The 24043-nt window shown below is 41.8% G+C and overlaps 1 protein-coding gene across 6 annotated transcripts in view; it reads left to right on the forward strand.

Moving 5' to 3' along the window:
* The window catches only part of APP (amyloid beta (A4) precursor protein), a 182739-nt gene that overhangs the window by 26860 nt on the left and 131836 nt on the right, over positions 1-24043 (forward strand). For all 6 annotated transcript variants that reach the window (XM_010297079.1, XM_010297077.1, XM_010297078.1 and 3 more), the window contains exon 2: positions 3812-3941. In XM_010297079.1, the coding sequence (XP_010295381.1) occupies positions 3812-3941 (130 nt within the window). The remainder of the gene's footprint in view (positions 1-3811; positions 3942-24043) is intronic.

A 24043-nucleotide genomic window follows, 5' to 3' on the forward strand; every position in this document is an offset into this window, starting at 1 on the left:
CTGGTATTCCAGGAAGGGCCTCGCCCCCACTGGTCCCAGGAGCCATGCCTCCCTCTTGCCTGCAGCGTACCGCGGGGAGCTCACGTTGGCCGGTGGCTGTCAGCCGCTGCCCCAACCGGCCCTTCCCCAAATGGTCTCCCTGTCCCATGTGAGCGGCCAGCGCTCCCTGGGCCTGAGAGACCTGGGGATCCATCTGTCTTCACCGGCCGTGCCGAAAGGCCTCTCGGCTGGTCTTCCTTCCGCAGGCAGGAGGGGTGGCTGCAATGGTGGTGGCCTGTCTGCTTCTTTGCTTTAATGTTTTCCTCTGCCCTGTTGTCTTGTTTTTCCCATATTTGTTTCAAAATAATCCCTAATCTGTCAGGTAACACATATTTGATTAGTTTGTTGTAACACTGTCGCAGTTGGATCATCAACACCTTTGTACGTAGCCAGATCAAAACTCCCTTTCTTCCGTTAAGTACATTTACATTTTAGTCCTTAATCCATGTGCCGTCAGACTTAGTAGTGGTAAACACGAATGTAAACAGGATTACATTAAATTCTGAGTAGCCCGAGTGCAGAGGCTTTTTAGTTTTTTGTTTCTGAAGTTAATATATAAGGAAATTTAATCAAGAAAATTGAAGTACATAAAGATCTAGCTGTAACTTTTGGTTGCCAGTTAAAATTTTTAGATTGTTTCTTCCACCGCTTCTTTTTAAAATATATTAAAAGAATTACTCTGCAGCAAGTTATGACAACGTTGGAAGTTTGGATCTCCTGTAACTTTCTGGAGCTGCTTGCTCTTGAGTCTCTAGAAGGAGCAGTGGCTCATTAGGGACACTATAAATAAAGTCTCATTTTTCTGTGCTAAGTAGGTCCCACTTCATTTCAGAGCAAATACCTTATGTAACTCTAGTGAGGGGAACTTTCCTCAGCGCATATACGCGTTGCTGGCATTATCCTATTGATAATGAAATTCAAAGCCTGTTTTCTCTTGTGAAGAGTGGACAGAGCTTTGTGTGGGCTGTCAAAGGAAATTAGGAGTTTAGTAACTGATGTAGAAACAGAAGAGGAGGCTTCTTTGTATTTTTTTGTCCTTGTGTGCTTTTGTCAAATATTGTTAACTACTTAGAATCTGGTCCACTGTACTAACCAAAAGTTAAAACTACAGGTTTGGGAAATAGTGAAAATAAAAATAATATATTTATACACCCCCTCCCCCATCTTACTATTTCAATACATAAGGAGCTACAGTAGTAGTTCACTCTTGCTTATTAGGAATTCACCTCAGGAAAGCAGCTAAGTGTGTCTTTGTTCTCATAGATCAGAATCCTATTTTCTATCATTTTAAAGCTGTGTACACATTCCTGTGGATGCATAAATTGCTTTGAGGTTTTTTCTTAATTTCTTTTTTTAACATTCCAATCCAACCATTGTGCAGGTTTTTTTTAGTTGTCTTCATTTAAGACATTTACTTCCTCTCTGTGACAGGTGACACTTAACCCTGAGGAATGTTAAAATGTCCATGATGAGAATGTGTCAGTGACACTGAGTGGTATATCAAGTCCATGGTTTGTGACGGCACATGGTATTATGTAACTGTGGGTTATTCAGATGTGATGTCTGTAGATGTATGAACTTGGAAGAGTGTAGCATGATGATACTAAAAGCAGTGTCCAAAGAAAATGAAATCTTTCTCTAGCATCGTGCCTGTTAGCTCTGGAGGCAGCTACGGTGCCTTGCGGTGTAATATTTACACAGCAGTTGAGGTGTGAAATTTGCCGCTGCGGTGACATCCTAATCAGTTTTGGCAGTGCTGTGACAAGTCAAGAGCATGAACATGCGCAGACCTGTTCGGTGGAACTGGTGGGGCACAAGAGAAAGGATGAAGAGATTGAAGAGGAAAGGGGAGCTTTCCCTGAATTTGCAGCCTTGCTGTTTCACTTCAGAGTTCCGTATTGGAAGCACTGATGGAGCAGGCAGAGCAGCAAGTTCCTCTGGAGCTGCTTTCTGCGAGTAGTGTAAAAATGGTAGTATATCTGTAATGTGGACGACGACCATCAGCCCTGGTCACCTGCTGAGAAAAAGAAAAAAGCAAAGCTACAATCTTCTGAGCGCAGGAAACTTTCACCCTTAAATTTTCAGTTCTGCTCTGTGGGCTTCCTCTAAGTGGACTGTATCTCACGTGCTGCGTTCACATACAAGGTTGTGTCTGACGCCTCTGCGCACGCTTTAACCATCCACTTTAGTCAGCTGAGGGTGCTGTCAAAGCTGGCAAAAAAACTTATCAGATGGCTTCTGTGAGGTGCTTATGGAAAGCAAAAAGCATCTAATTTAAAAATACTCTTTTGTAGTAGAGGGCAAGGGTGATATTTAATCTCTTTAGCATAAAGTGTGTGAAGTAGTGTTTCTTTCTCTAATAATTTCCTTGGATTTGTTACTGTACCTGGCCTTGTTCTGTGCATTAAGCTGTTGATGTAGTTCAATTTTACAATTACACTATCCCCTTTTTGTCTGTTAATGAAAGTAAGAAGTTCTTCCCAAGTATTTCCAATCATGCTTTCATTACTTTCTATTGTTACCACTCCCGTGGACAAGGCCACATTCATTCAAAGACTACCAGTCTCAAATCTGAAAAGGCTGTACTGTTGTGAATTAAGGTATTTTAAAGTTTGAAACTTTTACTTGAGCTGCAGTTAAATAGCCTACTTGCTTCGTTTTTTGTCACAGTTATATTTTAAACCTGATGTCTGGGGGAGTGCCAGGGGGCACTGGCCCATTGGGATGCTGTGTGCTTGGGGGGTGATACGTGATTGAGACGAGTCCTTTTTTATCGGGGGGCTGTTGAGGATCTTGCAGTGGTTTTCCAAGCATTGGTGTCAGACTCCCAGAATTCACTGTATCTTAACCCAGCTCTCTTCAGTTGGGATAATGTTTCTTTTCTGCAGGGTGTTTTTGGACCATCTCCAATTACTTATTTTTCCTCAGGCTTGTTCCTATTTCTGTTTTTCTTTTCTTCTGGTAGGTATGAGTAGACTGTAGTTTTCAGTCCACCTAAATCCTCAGACGCAACATACACAGAAATTGGTACAGTTTGCTTGAAGAAAGGCAAAGGAAAACTAGTCCCTTCTGAGTTTGATGTTAAGGCTGATAGATTGCCAATTTGAAAAATCAAAAGCAAGAGCCATAGCCTGTGCTAGCAACTAGTGTGGTGTGAGGAGAGTTGGGAGTGTGGAGTGAAGCAGCTGGGGCTGAGCATCCGTGCTGGAAGCATTTTGCCATCTTTGCTTTGGTTAACTCTACCCCTGTGGCATGGACTAACCACCTATTAGTGGTGCTCCTGGATCATGTCTTCCCATCTGATTTTTTTTTTGCGTGCTCTGAAATTCCTCCACAGTGTGAACAGCAGCGGAGTGTGTGGTAATTTGTGAAACAAATTGCTCATGTAGGTGCACGCATAGAAGGTGACTGGGAGGTGGGTCTGCACAGAAGGTCAGTGGCTAAGACCTGCCCTTGGCAAAAGAGATCAGATGAGCAATTACTGACAGTAAAATTAAAAAAGAGAGGTGGGGTAACGGGACTACGGGAGATAAAAAGCCAAATATGTAGCTTGATCGAAGTTGTGGCTTGCCAATAAATTAGTCATCCAGTTTGCTGGTAAGTGCACATGCTCATATGATGAAGTAAATATAATACACAGCAGAAGAGGGAGAAGATACGAAAATTAGTATTGTATTGTGATATCCATGCTACAAACATGTGTAACAGTATTGCATGACCCAGGGTGCATACTTGTGATAACATTTGTCTTTTTTTATACTTCTACTGTTAGGTCTACCCTGAATTACAAATCACAAATGTTGTCGAAGCCAACCAGCCAGTTACGATCCAGAACTGGTGCAAGAGGGGATGGAAGCAATGCAACGGTCACCCACATATTGTGGTTCCCTACAGGTGTTTGGGTGAGTGAGTTTCAGTCTGGTTTTTTTCCTGCTCTTTGTTTTTTCAGTCTCTTCATGAAAAAGATAGAGAATCTAGATAAGTATATCTTTGGGAAGAGCTATGGATGTTGTCTGTCTGGACTTCTGTAACACCTTTGACATGGTCCTCCACAACATCCTTCTCTTTAAATTGGAGAGATACGGATTTGATGGGTGGACTGTTGGATAGATGAGAACTTGTTTGGATGGTCTCATCCAGAGGGTAGTGGCCAACGGTTCAATGTCCAGATGGAGATCAGTGACAAGTGCTTTCCCTTAGGGGTCTGTATTGGGACCAGTACTGCTTAATATCTTCATCAGTGACACAGACAGTGGGCTCAAGTGTACCCTCAGCAAATTTGCAGACGACACCAAGCTGAGTGGTGCAGTTGACATACCTGAGGGACAGGATGTCGTCCAGAGGGACCTGGACAAGCTTGAGGAATGGGCCTGTGTGAACCTCATGAGGTTCACCAAGGCCAAGTGCAGCCTGGACCAGGGCAACCCCTGCTGTCAGTACAGGTTGGGGGATGAAGGGATTGAGAGCAACTCTGCTGAGAAAGACTTTGGGGATGCTGGTGGATGAAAAGCTGGACATGAGCCAGCAATGTGTGCTCGCAGTGCAGAAGGCCAACCATATCCTGTACCACATCAAAAGCAGTGTGGCCAGCAGGTTGAGGGAGGTGATTCTGCCCTTCTACTCATCTCTCATGAGATCCCACCTGGAGTCCTGCATCCAGCTCTGGAGCCCGCGACACAGGAAAGACATGGACCTCTTGGAGGTCCAGAGGAGGGCCACTGAAATGATCAGAGGAATGGAACACCTCTCCTGTGAGGACAGGCTGAGATAGTTGGGGTTGTTGAGCCTGGAGAAGAGAAGGCTCTGGGGACAGCTTATTGCAGCCTGCCAGTACTTAAAAGGAGTCTTGTAAGAAAGATGGGGACAGACTTTTTAGTAGGGCCTGTTGCAATAGAACAAGAGGTGATGGTTTTAAACTAAAAGAGGGCAGATTTCGACTAGATCTAAGGAAGAAATTTTTCACAGTGAGGGTGGTTGCCCAGAGAGGTGGTAGATGCCCCATCCCTGGCAACATTCTAGGTCAGGTTGATGGGGCTCTGAGCAACCTGATCTAGTTGAAGATGTCCCTGCGCACTGCAGGGGCGTTGGACTAGATGACCTTTAAAGGTCCCTTCTAACCCAAACTATTCTATGATTCTGTCTCGCTATTATCTTCTCTCAGGTGGGTTTTGTCCAATTGTTCAGTCCTTTGGAACTGCATTAGCTAGAGAGAAAATACTCTTGCTCTTCCCGATACTATTTTCATGACTGACTACAAACCAGGCTTCTGCTTACTCCCATGATTTTCTGTCCTCTCCCTTCGTTTTCTCCCATATCGATATGCATGTGTGCACCCAGGTTACATTTTTTTGATTATAACCTATCTATCTTTTCCTTAACACATTTTTTCCCATTGTATTTTGAATATCTGGTACTTAGTCTCTTAGTGTGAAAGACAATGGGAATCTGTGTTTATTGAAAGCAAGCAAAAGCTAGATTATTAAGTCCCTTGTTTCTTTCTGCAACTTTATTTTTGTAGCAGTTGCTTGCTGTTCTCTCCTGTGTCCTTGGTGCTTTGAATCGATTCACCAATTTAGAAGGGAGGTTCAGTCCTTCGTGTTCGTTAACCTTCTCTGTTAGCTTTCTGTCAGTGTTCAGAAGACAGGATCATATTAATTTGTTGTTCTCGTTACCATTCTAGATACAATGTTTTCTTGAGATTATTCCGTGAGCTATTTAAATACGTTGCTTTACCATTGCCATTTGAATTGTGATAAATTGGCTGCCTAGTTTCATGTTTACATGCTGGAGTTCAGAGTCGGAGCTTGCTTTTCCACTAAGCCAGGGCAGCTGAAATACTGTGTAGAAAGCAACTCAGGCCAGTTATTCCATGCAAAAAAAAAAAAACAAAAAACAAAACAAAACAAAAAAAAAAATCCATAAAAAATGCTATATTTCTAGAACTTCTGTTCATTTGTATAGAATAAGTAAATCACGTGGCACGCTCTGCCTGATGACCAGGCCATGAGTGTGCCCATTTAAAAAGATAGGACCGCAGAGTAACTAACAAGCATGCTACCACTGTGGTCAAAGGTGCCAGAACAGCAGATGTGCAAAATCTATATTAAGAAGTATCAGGGAAATTTTTTGTTCAGTGAAGTTTCTAGATCTGGTGTTTGCATGGGTACAGAATGGGTGTTTCTAGACCTGCGCTATATCATTGTTGTTGCTACTGCAGGTAAGAAGGACTAGTTTATTCTGAGCGAAAGTGTTCAGGGAGAGCCCAAATTAAAGACTTTCGGTGGTGGGAAAGACCTTCCTCTGCTAATACGAATCCTGACTGTGGGAAGGAACCTACTGCTTTTTGCGTGGTTTCCAGACTTCTACATGAATGGTGTTGTTCACTTCCACCAAAATTTTTAGTGCTAAAAGGGGCATGATCTTCTACCCATTTGTTGCTGTGTTTTCTTCAGTTTTCTATAGTCAAGGTAAAAACACCAGTTTATAGTGCTGGTATACTTGTAGAGCCAGATAAGCAACTTGTTAGAGGTGGGGCAGCACTGCAGTCTCACCTAGCTTCATCATGATACATTTGATCAGATTCCACTAGAGTACACGAGCGCTAATTAGAGATGTGGCCAAAGATGACACTAGTGGAACTTTAAAAACTAATTTTTATTGTTTATTGTATTGTCATCATAAGCAAAGCTCTCAATTGTCATAGGGGAGCTAATCTGCTCAGGACTCTCTATGCTTATGTAGATTTGGTCAGTGCCCTGGAGAACTTACAACCTAATCTAAGATAAAAGACAATGTCATTGTAAGAGCAAATGAATATAAATTGGCCATGAATAAATTTAATTTTGAAATTGTAAGGAAGTTTCTGGAAGAGTAAGGTGCTCCAAAAGTTTTCTGGTAAAAGGAATAACAACTCTGATAATTTAGAAGGAAGTTCATGAATTTATGAACAGGACTATATGCAGTTCTCTGCAGGAGTGAGGAACCAGACTTGGACTTTTAAGGTGTCTTTCCTGAACTGTGGTTTAGAATGAAAAATTTTCAGGACTTGTATGTCTGCTGTCTTAGGTAGCAAGGTAGGCTTTGCTTGCTGGAGGCAAAAAATTTAAAGACATTTAAGCACCTCATGCCACTAATGCTTTGCCCTTAGCTCCTGTTTTATATTTTAAAATCCCCCCCCCATATGCTATTTTTTTGTCTGATTTCCTTGTAATTGAGGCTTATGCAGTTGTGTCTGCCTGCATTTATGTGTTTGTTGTCCTTCTGTGCTGCTGCCCTTCATCTTTTGACCCTGACTAGAACAAAACTAATAGAAGCAAAAGCCTTAGATACTGATGTTCCCATGAATTTACTGTGGGAAGAATGGCCACATAATTATTTCCATTGGAGGAAAAAATGGTGAACATGGCCATTATCTATTATTTCTCCATCAACCAGCTCTCTGCTTGTTGTCTGTGGTTAAAGTTGGACTTTCTTGCATGTGGTGAAAGTGTGTTAGGTAAGGAAGCTGGAGGAGTGGGTCATTTTCCTGCATGTGAGGCTGGGGGTACAGCTATCATGGGAAGTTGGGCTTGCTTAGTACCCAGCAGCTTGGTGTTCATCTGTTGCTAGCAGCCCACATTGTCCTCTCCTGTTGGCTTGCTGCCTTCATAGTGGTGAAGCTGATGAGATGAACAGATCCTTTGAAATGAGAGGAAGTCTTGACGGGGGGAGGAAAAAAAAAAAAGTGTAGCTTAGGTGTTTTAGCAAAGATTGTTCATTTACTTTTCCTTTTGGACAGTTAACCCTTTTAATTTATTATTTTGATTTTTCTGTAGTCTGAAAGTTGTGGTCAAATACCTTGAATGCTCTTGCTGCCTTGTATGTCAAGGGGGTAGACTGGGCAGGGAGTTGAATGAATTCAGTCTGTCAGTGTCTCATGGCTTTGACAGATTAACTTTTCTTTAATAATTTTATGCAATATCATGTTAGTGGTTTTTTATTTTGGTAACTACTCTTGTAGCTTGCACAAACAGCTCAGTATGGGGATACTGATTTTATTAATTATCACCATAAGTCGTACTATGTCTAACTTGGAATACTTTTTCCTAAATCTTCTTTTTTACAGACTTAAGGAGTCCTGAGAGCTTTTTTCCCTTTCTTTCTCTCCTGCTATTACTTCTTCAGTGTTAAAAGATAATTTTTTTTTTTAAATTAGATCTTGTCTGTCAGCTCTGCGTGTGCCTCCACCATCCTTGGTGTGGTAGCTGCTGGCGGGCAGTTTCAGAAGTCGGGCACTGACAGTGCCCATTCCTCAGTAATTTTAGTAGAGTGGTAGACCCTTGATGTAGACCACCGTTAAATCCATTGGCTCCAGCAAGAATTAAGATGCCAAAAGAAAGTTTGGCAGTGGGCAGCTGACTGTGGGGTTGAGTCTTACAAATTCTACTTTGCTGTGAGAATCACTTTCAGTATCTTGAGTCAGCTTATAGTTTCTTCCATCTTGACATTTGTTTTCTACAGAGGTGAGAAACACCGAGTGACAGAAATGTGTCTGCTTTCAGGCCAGAGCATCTTCACAGTCCATTTGTGCCCCAGTCTTCAACCAAGGCTTTCTGAGATGTGTAGAAAGCATATCACTACGGCACTTGGCTGCTCTATTAGTTTTTTCTCTTTGAGACTCGTGCATGATGGCAGTTACAGCAGCTATTTGTAGCAGTATACTTTAGTAATGTTGATCAGATTTATTAGATTACACAGCTTCATATTTTCTTTAAGTGGATGCAACTAAAGCATGAAAGCAGTAATTTAAATTAGGCAAAATGAAAGCCCCTTATTTGAGTTAGCCATGTGTCTTTGCAGTGACCACATAAATATGCCCCCTAAAAATGTTCTAATTGACCCCAAAGGAGAAAAGCTTACTAGTTTAATTTCATATTAAGATATAATTTTGTGCCTGTGTGCACAGGGCATTGCAATGTTCTTAAAATGGCAAGCTTTGAGAATTGCTTCATGCAATAAATCTGATTTACTCATGTATTCTTTGCATGCTTCCAGGGACACAGGAGATTACTATACAGTTTCAGCTCATTGAAGAGGGGAAGCTTCTTGTGAAAAGAAAATTGTTGAGTAAATTTTAGTTACCTTTCTGAACACACTGAAGGCATTTGCCTTAAAACTATCTTTATTTTTATCGTCTTGCTTATAGAAAACGACATCTTCCAGTGTGTGCTTATTATGGCTTAAAGCTCTATTAGCCACCTTATGACAGAAATTGGAATCTGGGTGGATATTTAGGTCTCTTGAGTGATGGTGTCAGACTGCTATCTTCAAGGGGAAAAAAAAAAATCCGGCATTTGCGGTTTTTCTTTAGTAATATAAAGATTAAAGGGTGAAATTATGCTATGTGAGTGACGAGTGTGCTGCTTGACACAGAGACATGAATGTGCTTAGGCAAAGATGATGAGCCCTAAGACATGCTAGCGGAAGAGTGAAGATCTGCAGTGCTTCCTTGGCACGCTGTCAGGTGCGTGCACTGGCATCTTCACGCCTGCTGCACGCAAAAAGCCGGTGCTTTTAAGACTGAGCCCTCCAAAGTGGTGACAGTAAGCTTGCTGTGGGACACGGGCTGAAGGGTTCCATCAGGCAGTGCCAAGAAGCCCATGATTTCCACTTTGTTTTATGGAAACTGTTCTTGAAAAATACCCTGGCCGCAAACCTGGCCTTATTAATGTTGGAGGGAGGTCTGCCACCGGCTGCAGCAGGAGGGCCCGTTTTCTGCCTGTGTTGGGGCAGTGTGGGCTGTGAAATGAGGTAACTCCGTGTTTGCAGCTGGCAGCAGGAGTGGGCATCCTTGTCCCAGTGCCGTGATTCTTTGAGTACATTGGATAAATGTATGGCTATACTTTGTGAATAGATGACATTTCGTTTTTTGGTGAAATGCACCCCAGCCTAGCTGCTCGTTGTGCACTGTAGCGCCGGAGAGGGAGGAGAAGCTACATTATGGAGATGTTCATGCATCGATGTGTGGGCATGGCAGACAACTGCGAAGTGGGGTAATGGAGAATTACCAGGGCATTGATTAACTGTGCTGTGTCAAGTGCTTGCTTGCATACTCACACGTGACTCTGGTTCATTATCTTGTTAATGTATGCTGGTAAGCACTTTGTTCAGACAGTGTTTGAAGGATCCAGATGTATTGGAATATCATTATGTATGTAGCCTCTGTCAATCAAAATGGCATTACTTGCAATCATTTGTTCATGAATAAGTGGATTAGGTTATATGACAAGTATATTTAGTTGTTTGGTTATATAGTGAAAAAGTGGCTTCTGTTTCTGGTTTTAACAAAAACATCTTTGAAAATATTTATTAACTTGTCATGCTTTATTACTCTAACAGCTTGTAAAGTTAACTACTTGTTGATGTCAGAAGAAAAGGCATACTCAAGTTTTGATACGCATGCCTAACCAGTTACACTGAAGAAAACACCAAGTTTATGCCTGGAATGAATCATTTAAATAGAGTTCCTTTGGTTCATCTGGTAGTTTGCTTGCAATTTTAACTGTGGGCTTTTTTCACACAAGCATGTGAAATGCCTGTTTGCTTCTGCTTTGTGGCAGTACTTGCTATTCCGCTCCGCCCCCACCCCCAGCTCATTGTCTAGCACACCTATTTCTGACTACAGTGGCAAAGTTTCTCTTCCAGGTACTTTGGAAGCACTTTCCACTGGCGTTTCCATGCAGAGCCTAATTAACAGAATGACATTAAATAATTGTCTCGGAGTTTTCCTGTCCCTGCTAGTTTAGCTATCTGCCTCCAGCCTGCCTCGGTCTCTACTCAGCCATGTGAGTGATGCAGACAAGCCTCGCACCGCACTCTTTCTCCTAAAATAAAAAAATGCACTTAGATTCAGCCTACATGACTACATCGTGTCTAATTTTTCTGATAGAGATAGCTGACAGGAAGGAGATCTCCAAAAAGACTGACAATATGAATTGCTTGGTGGGGAGACCACAGGCAGAGAAAACCTAGGCACAGTGAAAGGGAGAAATCCTTTCTTCTCTCTTCCTTGCTCCCTCAATATTCCTGCCTGTCAGTGTTATTTTTGGTACAGTGCTGGTGGGCGGATGAGAAAGCCCTGCCCGCACAGGCCAGGGACATTTTTTTGTGAAACTGCGAGCGCTGCAGGGATAACGAGGTGCCCTAACACACTGGCGTCCTCCCACTGCAGCAAAGCCTTGGCAGGTGCTCCCAGCCCAGGCCCCTGCCCAGGTCCAGAACCGCACTTGGCTGCACACTGCAGCTCTTCGGCGTTGTGCTGGCCGTCAGAGTTTTCTCCTGTTTCTGTATCCTCGCGGCTGAGCTGATGGCAGCAAGCTTTTAGGGCTTCAATTCATCAAGTGTGTTCTTCAATGCACTTCTGTGCAGCGGTGTAATTAAGAGCGTGCTCTGACATATTTCGTTGACTAGAAATAGTTTTCCGTATATAGCTGAACTCTGGCCCAAATGTTATGGTCAGCTTCTGTAATAGAGGAGAAAGTGGCTGTTAAGCATCAGTTGGGGTACTGATTGTTCATACATAAAATAACAAGTTTATCTTTTTGTTGTAATTCTAAGCGGCTGTATTGCCTTGTGGTTTATAACTGTGCCTTTCCAAGTATTTTCTTTGCAGAGCAGGGCTGTATAAACTGTTAAAGTGGTGGTTGTGTTTCAGGGACAAAATACCATCAGCTGGAGGAAGCGGTGGGGAGTGGGCAGAGAAATTCTGACTGAGATAACCCACCAGTAGCACGGAAACTTCCTCGGGCAGTGATGGATCTGCTTCTGGAGGCTTCTATCTCCTCACTTGAGCCAAACATCAGTTCAGCTGTTGGTTTAGCCAAATCCTAGCTGAAGGCATGGAAACCTTGAAATGAAGAGATAAAGCAAAAACAGAATTCTGGTGGTGACCAGAATATGGCTTTATGTATGACTAAGAGTAAATACAAAACATCTTATTTTTGTATAATAAGCCCAGAATAAATAAATATTAACTCATGTATTTCTGTGCATTTTTAGGATGTACATAGGTTTTACTTGTTTGGTGACTGCAGAAAGGCTTTAATAAGAAAAGGATTTTTTGAACAGGTCAAAATACAAAAACTTTTTGAGATCTTTAACATAACAGCTCTGCAGATCTATTCCTAAAGAAGTACAAGAATTCCTTATCGGTAAACATTGAAGATGAGACATTTGTCTCTTTACAGTGGGCAAAGGAAGCCAGAACAGGTGGTGTATATGCTTCAGGAACAAGCTCACAGAAAGCGGTCACTGATACATGAAAGTCCTCTTCTTAGCTACCTATCAAAGACAGCGTGACAAATTGTAGCAATTTGTACTGTTTCTATTTAAAAAAAAAAAAAAGTGTTTAGGAGCTTGAAAAGATAAATCAGGTTTTCTGTTTGAATGACCAGTGCTAGCTGGACTAAGTTTCCTGCCTCTCTGAACGTTTCAGGGGTTAGAAGCAGCATATCCCTGCTTTTTCTGCGGTGCTTTATATACGAGTTAACCACAAGAAGTGGTGCTGAAAGAGTATTTAGTAAGGTTAAAAAGAGCTCAAAAACTTAGGAAAAGGGAAAGCTAAGGTGGCCTCCTGACCATAGTTTGACCTGCCCTGTGCAAGGGGTACCAAGGGAGGCTGCAGTTGCAGGGTGGCCCCCTCTACCCACCCTGCCCTGCTGTGTGCACCTGAATGAGCTGCTCGGAGTTTTCTTCTGACCTCCTGGCTCGGTCTCTCCCATAGCCTTAATGACTGCTCGCCACTCAAACCCTGACTGAAGACAATACTAATTTTCCTCTCAGAAGTTTCTCTAACCTTACCCGAGCACTTTGGAGACACAGGTTGAGTTTCATAAAGGTCATGAAGTGAGGAGTGTCATCTCTAGTTTGTGATCAGAAGGCTGGAGAAAGGCTGGGGGGAAGCTTCAAAACCGAAAGTATCTGTTGATAATCAGGCTCCAAATTGTAAAGCACTTGAAATGGCATGTATGTGTGCATATGTATGTGCATGCACACAAAGATTTTTTATGAAGCATATACGTGTATTTGGTTTTGATAGATGTGTGCATTCACACACGCACACAAACTGTAACCAGTGCATGAAGCCACCGCCTATGTTTCATAGCTCGTTCATTGCACACATCTAGCTTTTGTAACAGACAAAACAGGAACTTTCCATCTGAGCATCTTTGTAGTGCCACAGAGCTGATTCATCCTTGGTGGTGGTGTTTTCTTCAACACACAGTACTTAATTTTGCAATGGGAGAATTCTGCTAATTAAAGTGTGTTGCTTGCTTAGCCTTTTAGGAAGGAAAGATGGGGAGAGGGGGAGAAAAGATGTGTACATCTTACCACATGTCATTAAATTGATCTGCATATGGAGCATCTTCCCACAGATTTCTATCACTGAACTGGAAGCAGTGATAAAATCTCATCCTAAATACAGTCTGGTCTCAGAGGAGGATTGAATGTTGCAGTTGTTAACTGCAGAGAATCAATGATGGGAATCACTGCATATTTCTAAAAGATGCTAGGGAAGATCCTGGAAATGGATTTCAGTAAGCCTGCTTAGCCGGGAGGGGAGGGATTTGTGTGCTTTTTTGAAGTGCTGAACATGTAGAAATACTGGAATTGTCAGTAAGTATGGTATTGAGGAAGAGGCTTTTTCAGTGTTTTTAAAGGAGTAGGTAGGCAAATGGATAGTGTGTCTACTTTGATTTTTCAAAAGAAATTTAACAAGGTCCATTACCAAAAGCTATTAAAGAAATTAATCTACCATGGAATAGAAGAGAAAACTGTTATATGACTAAATAAGAAGAAAGATAAGAAAAGGCAGGAGTTAATGGTCCATTTTCAAAGTGGAGAAAGGTCACCGGTAGAACCTCAAGGGATCACTTGCGCCTGTGACATCCAAAATATTTGTGGTGCTTTGGAAAAGAGGGTAAATCCTGAGGAGACCCATTTGATGATGACACTAAATTACTCAAGGTAGAATCAATAAAGGAAAACTATGAAGAATTTCAGGTGGTTGTTTGATATTAATTGACAGGAGGTAAAATGTCAGGCAAAAGTTGATGTAGTAAAGGCAGTGTACATGGGAGAAGCACAAAATTAATTAATCTTATCTTAGTGTATATGGTGATACTGTGAGTAGCCTCCAACTTCTCAGGACTGAGACCTTGGGTATTAATAGCTTTGTGGAAACATAGGTTCATTAGTGCCAAAAAAAAGCTATGTTAGGGTTTATTAGGAAGGGAATGGGGAACAAGATGTAGAACATAACTGTACCACTGTGTCACTTATGGACTTGCCTGTATTTGTGAACACTGTACAGTTCTAGTTTTCCTCATAAGGAATACATAGTAGAAATTGAAGAGTTTAAAGAGTGATGGTGAGTGCTTGAAGTATGTCGTGGCTCTGGTAGAAGAAATGTAGACACACTAGCATGGAACTTTCCAGCATAGAAAGGAAGATGTCTGGAGGCTCTGACAGTGCTCTGCGAAGTTACGAGTAGCTTGGAGAGGATGCGTGAGGAATGGTCATTCACTCTATCTTTCACAGTGAGACCTCGGGTTATCAAATGAGGCTAGCAGCCTTCAGGCAGCAAGCAAACAGAAGTCATTGTACAGTTGTATGTTTTATTGCAGAGTGTGTATATGAGCTCCTTATCCCTCTGCCACAGACTCTTGCGGATGCTGAGAGCCTGCAAAGGTTCCCAGCCCAGGTCAGTTCACTGCAGGATGTCTCATCAGGTGTTAGGGACCTTAGTCTTGTATCTCTGGAGGTGGTGGTGAAACATCATCTTGGGGAAATATTGCCGCATGCTGTTTTACACCCTACAGCCTTTTTTTGATGTTACGTTGTAGGTACCTGCTGTTGACCACTTGAGCTGAAAGGTGATTTCGGACTGAGATAGGAATTCTCATGCTTATGTGTGTTCCTTTCCCACATCAAAGAGTGCTTGTCATCACACTTCTTAGCCCAGGCCCCTCTAACCTGCTGCTCTTCTGCTTTTCTGTATCTCTGAGGGCTGCTGCCTTTGTCCTGCTCTTCTTACTGAGTCTCTCACTCCAGGTTTTCCAGCCTTGCTCCCTTCTTTGGCTCACCAGGCATTACTGTCTTGCCCATCACCATGCCACTCAAGTCTTCTTGCCCCCAGGCACTGATGTTTCTTCACCTCTCCTTTCCTTCTGAGTAATCTTCTTCCTAGCTTGGCATCCATCTCCTCTCGGCATGTCCTCTTCTGCTTCCTCTCAGCATCTGCTATCCAAGCCAGTCTTACTTGGATCCTCTTCCTGGCTCTTCATCAGCTCTGACATGTGTCTCTTCTCACCTCATATCACATCTCACTTGATGCTGCCTGAGCCAGGCAGATAGAGATCCTGTGATGCTTCCTGGGAGCAGTGTGATGGGTCTGTTCCAGCACAAAGGCAGGGTGGCACTTAAGGGTATTTTTTTTTTTTTTCTCTTCTGGCACAGTGAAGACATGCTCTGGGTTCTGAGCGTAAGGTGTGCACACCTGTCAGTGCTTCATCAGATGCAAAGAAAGGTATAATTACCTCAACCTGGCTTCTGTTTTGTATTTTAGCTTTCAACAAATTGTAGTAAAATTTGCTTTATTAAAGCATTCTTGATTATGACTGTTAGAAACAGTCCTCAGTCTGTGTCTATGATGTTGCTTCATTTCTGTTGAAGGAAGATTCTGTTGCTCTGTTAGTCAGACGACCTAATTGTTGTGAGATATTCTACTTAAAGCTTAGCTGAACTAAGATGATTTTGTGTCATATAACAAAAATGGTCATTGGTTTCCCCTTTGGTGGTATCCAATAAATGTTTTAAATGGTCGTTAATTTCTCTTTTTCAGTGAAAAATGCACATCTGTGATTTCCATGTTTCCTTACAGCTGCATTTAATTGTTCTTTTAAAACAAACAAAAAACCCCAATAAAAACTCCCACTTTAAATCCTTAAGATATTTTTCTCCCCTCCACTATTTCTATCCCCTGTGTAGCTCATAACATTGGATGAGCTAAAGTTTTCTTTACCTTTATTTGAAGTCCATTATCTTGTAGGCAGGATGGAAGAACATCGTCTTTTTCTTCCTGTGCATCAAATCCAACATCGCCATGGATAAAAGAGGGAAACTCAGAATAATAATGTTTCAAGTTTGAAATCCAAAGGAAAAAAGGCCACAGTAGTGGGCAGAACTTTGGGAAGGAGCCTCTCGGTTATGAGTGATGCTATTGAAACTGTATTTCCAAAGTCTTGTGGGAGAGTGACGTCCTTTTTAAATGCCTGTTTCTTGACTGAGGCTGCACTGTCCTCTGTCCCACGTACACAGGAAATAGCAAGCAAGGTAATGATTCCATTTAACTGTTACTTGTGCCACAGCAAATGGGTGAATTCTTTGGGAACGCTGGGCATGGTTCCTTGGTCTTCTACTGCTTCTGGAGCCCTCTTGGGTCTGGGAACAGCTGAACCACCTCTCATTGCATGAAATGTAAATTAGCAATGCTTCCAGGGTATCAGTAGCCTCTGGACAAAAGCCACTGTTGTGCACTTTGAGCTGTATGTTATGTCCATGTTGGTTTTTTTCATTACTTTCAATAGTACTGTTGTGCGCAAGTAATTTAGAGATGGCTTTGCATTTAAGCTCTATCGCTTTGCATTTAAGTTCTAAAGTGGTTTCTAGATTTGATGTTTTTTTTATGTCACAATACTGTGACCAAGACATCAGAATTACTTTTCATGAAAAATGTGTTTGTTTCTTACATACCACAGTAAAGTGGTTCTTAATTTGTGAACCATAGCAACAAAATTTAAAAAAAGAAGCAACTTATAACGAACAGAGTATGTATTAGTTTTTTGTTGCCAGAGTGCTGGTATGAATTAATCTCTGTATTTGCTTTTTTAATTTAGGTAGGCAAAACCCTGTATTTAATCATTTATAAGTGACTTTCTGCAAAAGGTGTTCTGTCCTCTCTCCTAAGAGACTTCAGACATTTGTTTATAAATATGCCCTTACATTTTCATCCTTAGTGGATAGGCTGGCTTTTGGGGAAAGTTTGTGTCGGTGCGCTCATCTGTAACTGTGGAAAAGTGTTTGCAAAATGACTTTAAGTAAGTTTAGGAAAGAACTCAGCTAGTTTTCAGTGAAGTATTTCTCATTTAGGGCACATTGCCCTTCAGGCAAAGAGGACTGATAAAGCTAGTACTTAAGCTGTGACAGTACAGCGCCTCAGCGTTTATCTGCTCTCAACAGAGAAATTGTCCATAACCGGCAAGGGGAGGCACGGCAGCATTACAGGGCTGGGCTCAAAGTGCTGGAAGGGGCTCAGGTTTAGCACACGTTCGTTCATGAGACCTCGGCGCAGAGGAGAGGTACAGCCTCGTGTCAGTCAGGCTCGGACCCAGCAGCGTTCCCATGAAACGGCAAGCTGGATTCAAGGGCTGCGGGGCTGTGTCCATGGAGCTGTGCTGGGATGACACCAGTTGTCTTCCCGCTGGACGGATTGCTGCACTCGGAGTGTGTCCCTAGGGAATAAACATCCGAAATCTTTGCAAGATGAACATGCTGACATTTGAAGGTCAAACATGCTTCAACACTTGCAGTCCCTTACTCACATGCGCAGGCATCTTTATCATGCGAGCAGAAATTCCCTGTGGGTTCCTTCCTCTTCCGTATGAAAGCTTATACTTGTGGTCGATGCTAAGAACTACTGTGTAACAGGAGACATTTTGTGTTCAAATGTCGGGGTTTATTTTCTTGTGGAAAAATAGAGTTGAGAATGGTTATGTGCCATTCAAAAGAACAAAGCATCCATTAACCATCTAGGAATTCACGTGTTAATGAATCTATGTAGACACTCGATTCCCTTTGAGATTGGAAAAGCAAGCTATTTTTAATATGCTTGTCATGGGATCAGTGGCAACAGGAACCCAAGAACTTTCTCATGCAGTTGCATTTGATGTTCTGTTGTGTTTTGGTTTGGTTGTTTTTTTTATAGAACTGTCCCAAATTCTCTCAGTTGTTACTTTTGATAACTTTTTGTTCTGGGTTTTTAAAAAAAGTTTGCTTCTCTTGAAGCTCTTCAGATCTGGACACAGTGTTTGTAAACAGCCCTGAAAACTGAGAGCTGAGTAGACTATAACTAGAAGCTCTCCATTGGACCCCTCTTCCAGAAGAAGTGGAACAGTTTTAAGGAACCTGTTTTAAGGAACTGCTTTGACTGTGTGTGAGATTTTTGTGCTCGGAAAGCTGTTTGGAGGTCAGGCGGAGGGCGGGGGGGTGACAGCAGAAGTGGTCAGGATGGGGGTAGGTGGTCAGGATGGGGGTGGATAGTCTGAGGAGCCGCCAGCTTGGCCCTGGGAAGCCGGGGGGGGCAGCTGGTGGGGAGGCACTCTGTCCCCGCTGGAGCGAGCTGTTTCTCCCCTCCTGCCATCATCTGCCTGCCGGTCTTGTCTGGCCTGTTAGCATAGGGGGGGTAGCATGAGTTTCTGTACTTTACTCATCCCTGGTGTTACAGGAAGCTAAAGGAAGAACAACTACAGTACGCAGGGGCAGGAACACACTGGCATTCACTTACCAAAGCAAGTGTCTGATGGAATTGTCTGGGTGTCTGTTTTTAATCCCATGCCTGTGTGTGTTTGTTTATCCTCCATGAGAGAACACGCATTGGTTTTATTTGAAAGGGGCTCTACTCTACTGTTCTCAGCGTGTGCCTTCATTGGGTTAAAAATGAAGAAACATGACAGCGCAGGGGAGTTAAAAAAGTGATGGAAGTGAAAAATCTGGTTCTACAGAGTGGTTGTGCATGGCCAGTTCTGTTTTAAACTTCCTAGACTTGACCTATTTATGTGTAGATCGTACCAGCATAATAGTTAATAATACCCACAGCCTGCTTGTTAACAAAAATAAAGTGAATGGCTTTAATACTTCATTGGCTTGAAGAATTGCTGCTGATTTACTGGTTACAACATAGTCCTTCCTCATGAGTGGTTTCATCTGTATTAGTGAATGTATGAACAGTTCTGCATTTTGCTTTTGCTGTGGGTTTAAACTTTATTCAGATATTTTGAACTTTCTTACTGACCTCCAGGTTGAGAAATAATAGTAGGGTTTTTTGGTATGTCCAGAATCACATGGAAACTTTTCTTAATAACTGCTAAGGGAACTTAAACGGGAATTTGTTCCAGTCAAATATGTGAACCTGAAGCTAATACAAAGCACTTCAGTTTTAATGGAACATATGTGTATGCTTCAAATAAAAATATTACAGTCATAACCTTTTTTCGTAACCTCCTGAATTTTTGTTATTGTTTCCCACCCAGGAATTTTTTGGGTGTACCTAAAAAATGTACTAATGTACTCTAATATGGCCATTAAAACTGCTTCCTAACAGTTCAGTTTTGAAATACTGAAAGATAACAAAAACCTCTACTAGGGATAATGAACGAGGATCATGATTATTGGAAGTTATTTACTTTCTGCATTAATACGTTTGATCTTTAACTCCCAGTGGCTTTGTCAGTACCTTCTTGATGTGTAAAATATTTGAATTACCCCCCCTTTTTTTTTTTATTAGATCATTGCAACTAGGTCAACAGAAAATTGAATCATAACAACTTGATATCAAAGTTAATTTTGGTAACACAAATTAATTTTGGCTCTGTAGTAATACCAGCTTCTACTTCCTTTCCCAGAAGGTACTCGCTTGAATACATAAGCAGTGTCTCCTTCTTAGGAAGTCTGATCCTCCGTGCTTTGAAGTAGACTGGTTTTTATTTGAGTTTTTCCCTTATCTGTTCTTCATTGAGTTGGTGTTACATATGATGTGTTTTCATACCTTTTTAATATAGCTTAACCTAGGATGCAATTTCTGAATATCTGTTGTTTTGTTAAGTCATTCTGTTACCTTCATGACTGTTCATAATCTGTTACAAGATTATTGATTATTTACGATCAGCTCTCTGTGACTGCAGCTGTTTGGAACCAGTCCACCCCACGGAGACTACGAGCCCCTTGGGAAAAGAACTACTGTACTGTTTTTATGATACTTAGCACAGGACCATCCTGCCCTATGGCTGAAACGCCTGTATTTCACCTCGCAGTACAAATGAGGAATGATCAACAGCATGTGCATGAGCCTACAGTTGGAGCTGTTTCCTTTTACCTGTTTTCTGGGATCTGTTTATTCAGTCTGTACTGAATAGGTGATAGGCAAACTCCTTCTCTTTGCGTACCATGGACTTTTTTTAGTGTGTGTGTAGTTTTCTTCTTGGAGAACAACCTTCAGGAGTATTGCCTTCTTACAGTGAAATCCCTTATGAGTTCTGTAATCGACCTCAAATTCGGCTCCCTGTGTACCAGGCAATTTTTGTTAAAATTGTTTCATAACCTGGCTAAGCTTGAGTTGAATTATGTAATTTTTCTTCAGTCTGGGAAGAAATAGAAGTCTTTTGGGCAGTGTTTCCATCTAATGGTGCCTGCACTACCACAGGGAGGCCAATAGCCATCTCTGACCGCTCTGCCCAAGCAGAGTTGGAGGAGCATTCAGAGGTTGAAGGATCTTTCTGCTGCTGGTGCTGCGGCCTTTCTCTTGCAGCTCAGTTCAGCAAAGATCAGTTGGCAAACAGCTGGGTGAAACGTGAGCTGAGCTGACTAAATAAATAATCCCCAAATTGACTTTCAGTAAGGGGTCTGTGAAAACCCAGGCCTCCGATCTTGCTGATGGCATGGTTGCAGATGTGGTAATGCTGGCAGGAGACAAGACTAGGGCGTGCAGCTGAGGAAGAGGAGAGCCTGGAGCCACCCTTTTTTGAAAGAAACATTTCTATGGGGTGGCCTAAGCCAATTTAAAACAACATTTACAGTATGCACAATTTTTTGAAAATGCAAGTTCCCATGCTCATCAATGGCCCATGAAACATTGGCTACGCAGTGTTTTTTACTAGTTGCCTTGAGTTTTATACTCTTAAAACTGGGTTGACTTTGAAAATAGAAAACATAGCATGGGTAAATCACAGTCATCCTTGTGTTGTTGTTGTAGAGCACTGAAGTGATAAATCTTTCATGTTTCTTTCCCTGTTTCAGATTTGGGTGGGAGGGGAGAGAAGTCAAACTTCAGTCTAGTTACAGTGTGAGCTTCCCCTCCACATGCCCTTTTGCTCCATTCTGTAAATCATAAATATTTTGATATGTCACTTTGTTCTCAGTTAGTGTGGGAAACAAGATTTTTAGATTAAAATTTAATTCAATCTTGCCTAATATTTCTTTTAGCCTCCCCAGAACTTTAGTACTTCATTTGTTCTCCTTTATTAACTAACAATGATCCCCCAAGTTAATTTGGCATTTCATAAAGGAGTAATACTGAAGTCTCATACCTTTCCTTTTTGTTAAACTCTTTAAAATGATAGGTGGATATAAAGTTTTATTTCAATTTTCAGTTATGTAACTGGCCTCATAATTTACAAAATGTCTTCTATGTCAAGGTGTTTCAAGAGTAAGTTTTAAATTCTAATGAAAATGGAAGTTGTAATTTCAAGTTAAAATGTAATGTCATTTTTATTATGTATGAGCAATTGGCTGTGTACAATTACTGTTATCTGATCTGTTACAACGGAATCAATTTACAGCAGGTTTTTGTACATTATCAGAGGTAAAGCTCTTAAGAGAAATGTGCCCTAAACCAGCATGTGCTCTGCTGAGGCCACCTAGTTTAGTTAACAGCACTGGAGAAGTGTGAGGATGCCTTTCTGAGTACTTTGAGGTGACACCTCTTTCTTTTTGTCCCCCACCCCTCTTCCAGCGATATGGCTTGTAAGGTGTCTCTGAGGCTGCTCATTGCCCCAAAATCCTGTTGTTGTCAACTGCATGTCCGCAGGAGAAAGTATGAACGGTATCTTCACTGTGTTTTGGCCTGTGTGCCACACCAGGAGATGTGAGCTAACTCATGCCTAAGCATTCCTTTTTGAAGTTGGGTATCATCTACTGATTATCTTTTTTCCTCCTTTTTTTTTTTTTTAAGTAGTATTTCCCATGCTTCTCTCAAGATTTCCATTTATCACGTGACAACTGTAGCTGGGGATGAAATGGGGTGAAAGAGCACCTTTGGGGAAAACCTGCTGAAGAACTCATTGATGTTCCCTCTTACTTGGCAAAACCGATTTTTTTGAAGTACTGCTTAAAGCGAAGTGCTTGTTTTTTTCTACTGGGACATCAGCTCACTTGACCCTCTGACGTGGCAGGTTGAGATTTCCAAGCGAGAACGGCCATGCTGCAAGAAGTCCTTGAGCACCTTCCCTGCTCCAGCAGACCCCTCCTTGAACCTCTTTCAGCAGCCGTGGTCTGAAGCCTTTGGTTAGACAAGGAGTCCAAGCAACATATCTAAGAAAAAGAGGTTTTAACCATGACAGCCTGTACAAAATTCTTATCTGAGGAATTAAATTCTGTTTAGGTGAAATTTTTCTTGCTAGCAATTTGCATTCAAAAGCAAGCAAACAAGAAGGCACCTCCTGTCCTGTTTCGTCAGCTCTGGCCAGAGTATGTTACGAGTTTATTGACAGGGTGTGTCCTCTGCTGGACTTCAACAGGAGCACTGAGGGACAGGATCGGCTTCCTGGGCAGTTAGAGCAGAGGCGCTTGTGGGGGAAGAGGCAGCACCACCAGCAGGCATTGCGCTGGTGCAGTCTTGTGTATATTCTCCATTTTTAGTTACCACCACGGCTAACGAGCTATCTGGAAAGCTGCCTTACTGCTCACATTGGGAGAACTGCCCAGAGTAACATCAGTTTTCATCTGCTGCTTTGAAAATTTTCATTCTTGACTAATTTTTAACCTGTCCTGTAAAGCTGTCTCCTCCTTCGTGTCATGTGTAACTCTGTCCTAATGGAATTTGGGTTCTTCTGACCACTGCCTGTATGAAACACTTTGGCTGGCTTACTGTTCTCCCTGTGTGGGAACTCTTAAGATGCATTTTGGCTCATTTTAGCGACCTGATGTCAAATGTATGTAAAAATATACAATGTACTGACTTTGATTTCTTTAATATCATTCTTGTGTTGTCTTGCACACTTGGGGCAGATGCTTTGCCCTTACATTTTTTTCAATGATGGTGTAGCTAGACACTTTTGACTAGGGGCAAAAATCTGCAAAGGATTTAATTTAAAAAAAATAAGCTTTTATAGGCCTCTTCAGATGCGTTACAAAATGTTCCATCCCAGTGGTTTGTCTTGATTTATTCAACCTAATTTGGTCATCCTTGCTGTAGGCCTACAATATGATACACTTACTGTTCCTGTTTAGTTCAATGTCTTCATTACTGTTTCTTACTTCCTCTAAAATCCATTTACTCTTTCAATTTTTTCACCTGTTGATGTGATACAAGGTACTAGAATAAAAAAAAATCCTTACTCTGATACTGTGCATTAGACTTGCACACTAGGCAGTGTTTCTGAGCATAAAGTCGATGCAAATAGCAAACGTTACTTTATCATATTGCCTTCAGTATTTGCATGTAACATACTGTTTATATTAATCCTTAAGGACAGGGTTCAGTTCTCGATAGAACATGATCTTGCATGTTAATCCTGGCTTGGTTTCTGTCCACAATGACTTGTATGTACAAGGAAGAGAAAATAACTAAAACAGGTTGGAATTAATCACTTGATAAAATATGACCATCTTCTGCCAGCTCTTGGTAACTACTGCTTCTTGCAATGAGAACTGGAGAGGAACAGATTTGTTAAAAAGTGGGGGCTTTTTTGTAAGTAGTAATATTTATATCAAATATTCAGGTGACATTGCTCATTCACAGAAGTTTTTGACCACTGAACGCTGAAAGTGTGCTACACTGACTTCTGGGTTACTGTGTGCCCTCATGGGAGGGCTAGTGACAATACAGAGCTTTTGCCTTTCGGTTAATCAGAGCAACTCAGCCCCATCATTAGTAGCAGTCATTGTGTTCACATCCTGTCCTTCACATGGTGCA

This window comes from Phaethon lepturus, unplaced genomic scaffold, assembly GCF_000687285.1.
Source record: "Phaethon lepturus isolate BGI_N335 unplaced genomic scaffold, ASM68728v1 scaffold8941, whole genome shotgun sequence".
Taxonomy (NCBI): Eukaryota; Metazoa; Chordata; class Aves; order Phaethontiformes; family Phaethontidae; genus Phaethon; species Phaethon lepturus.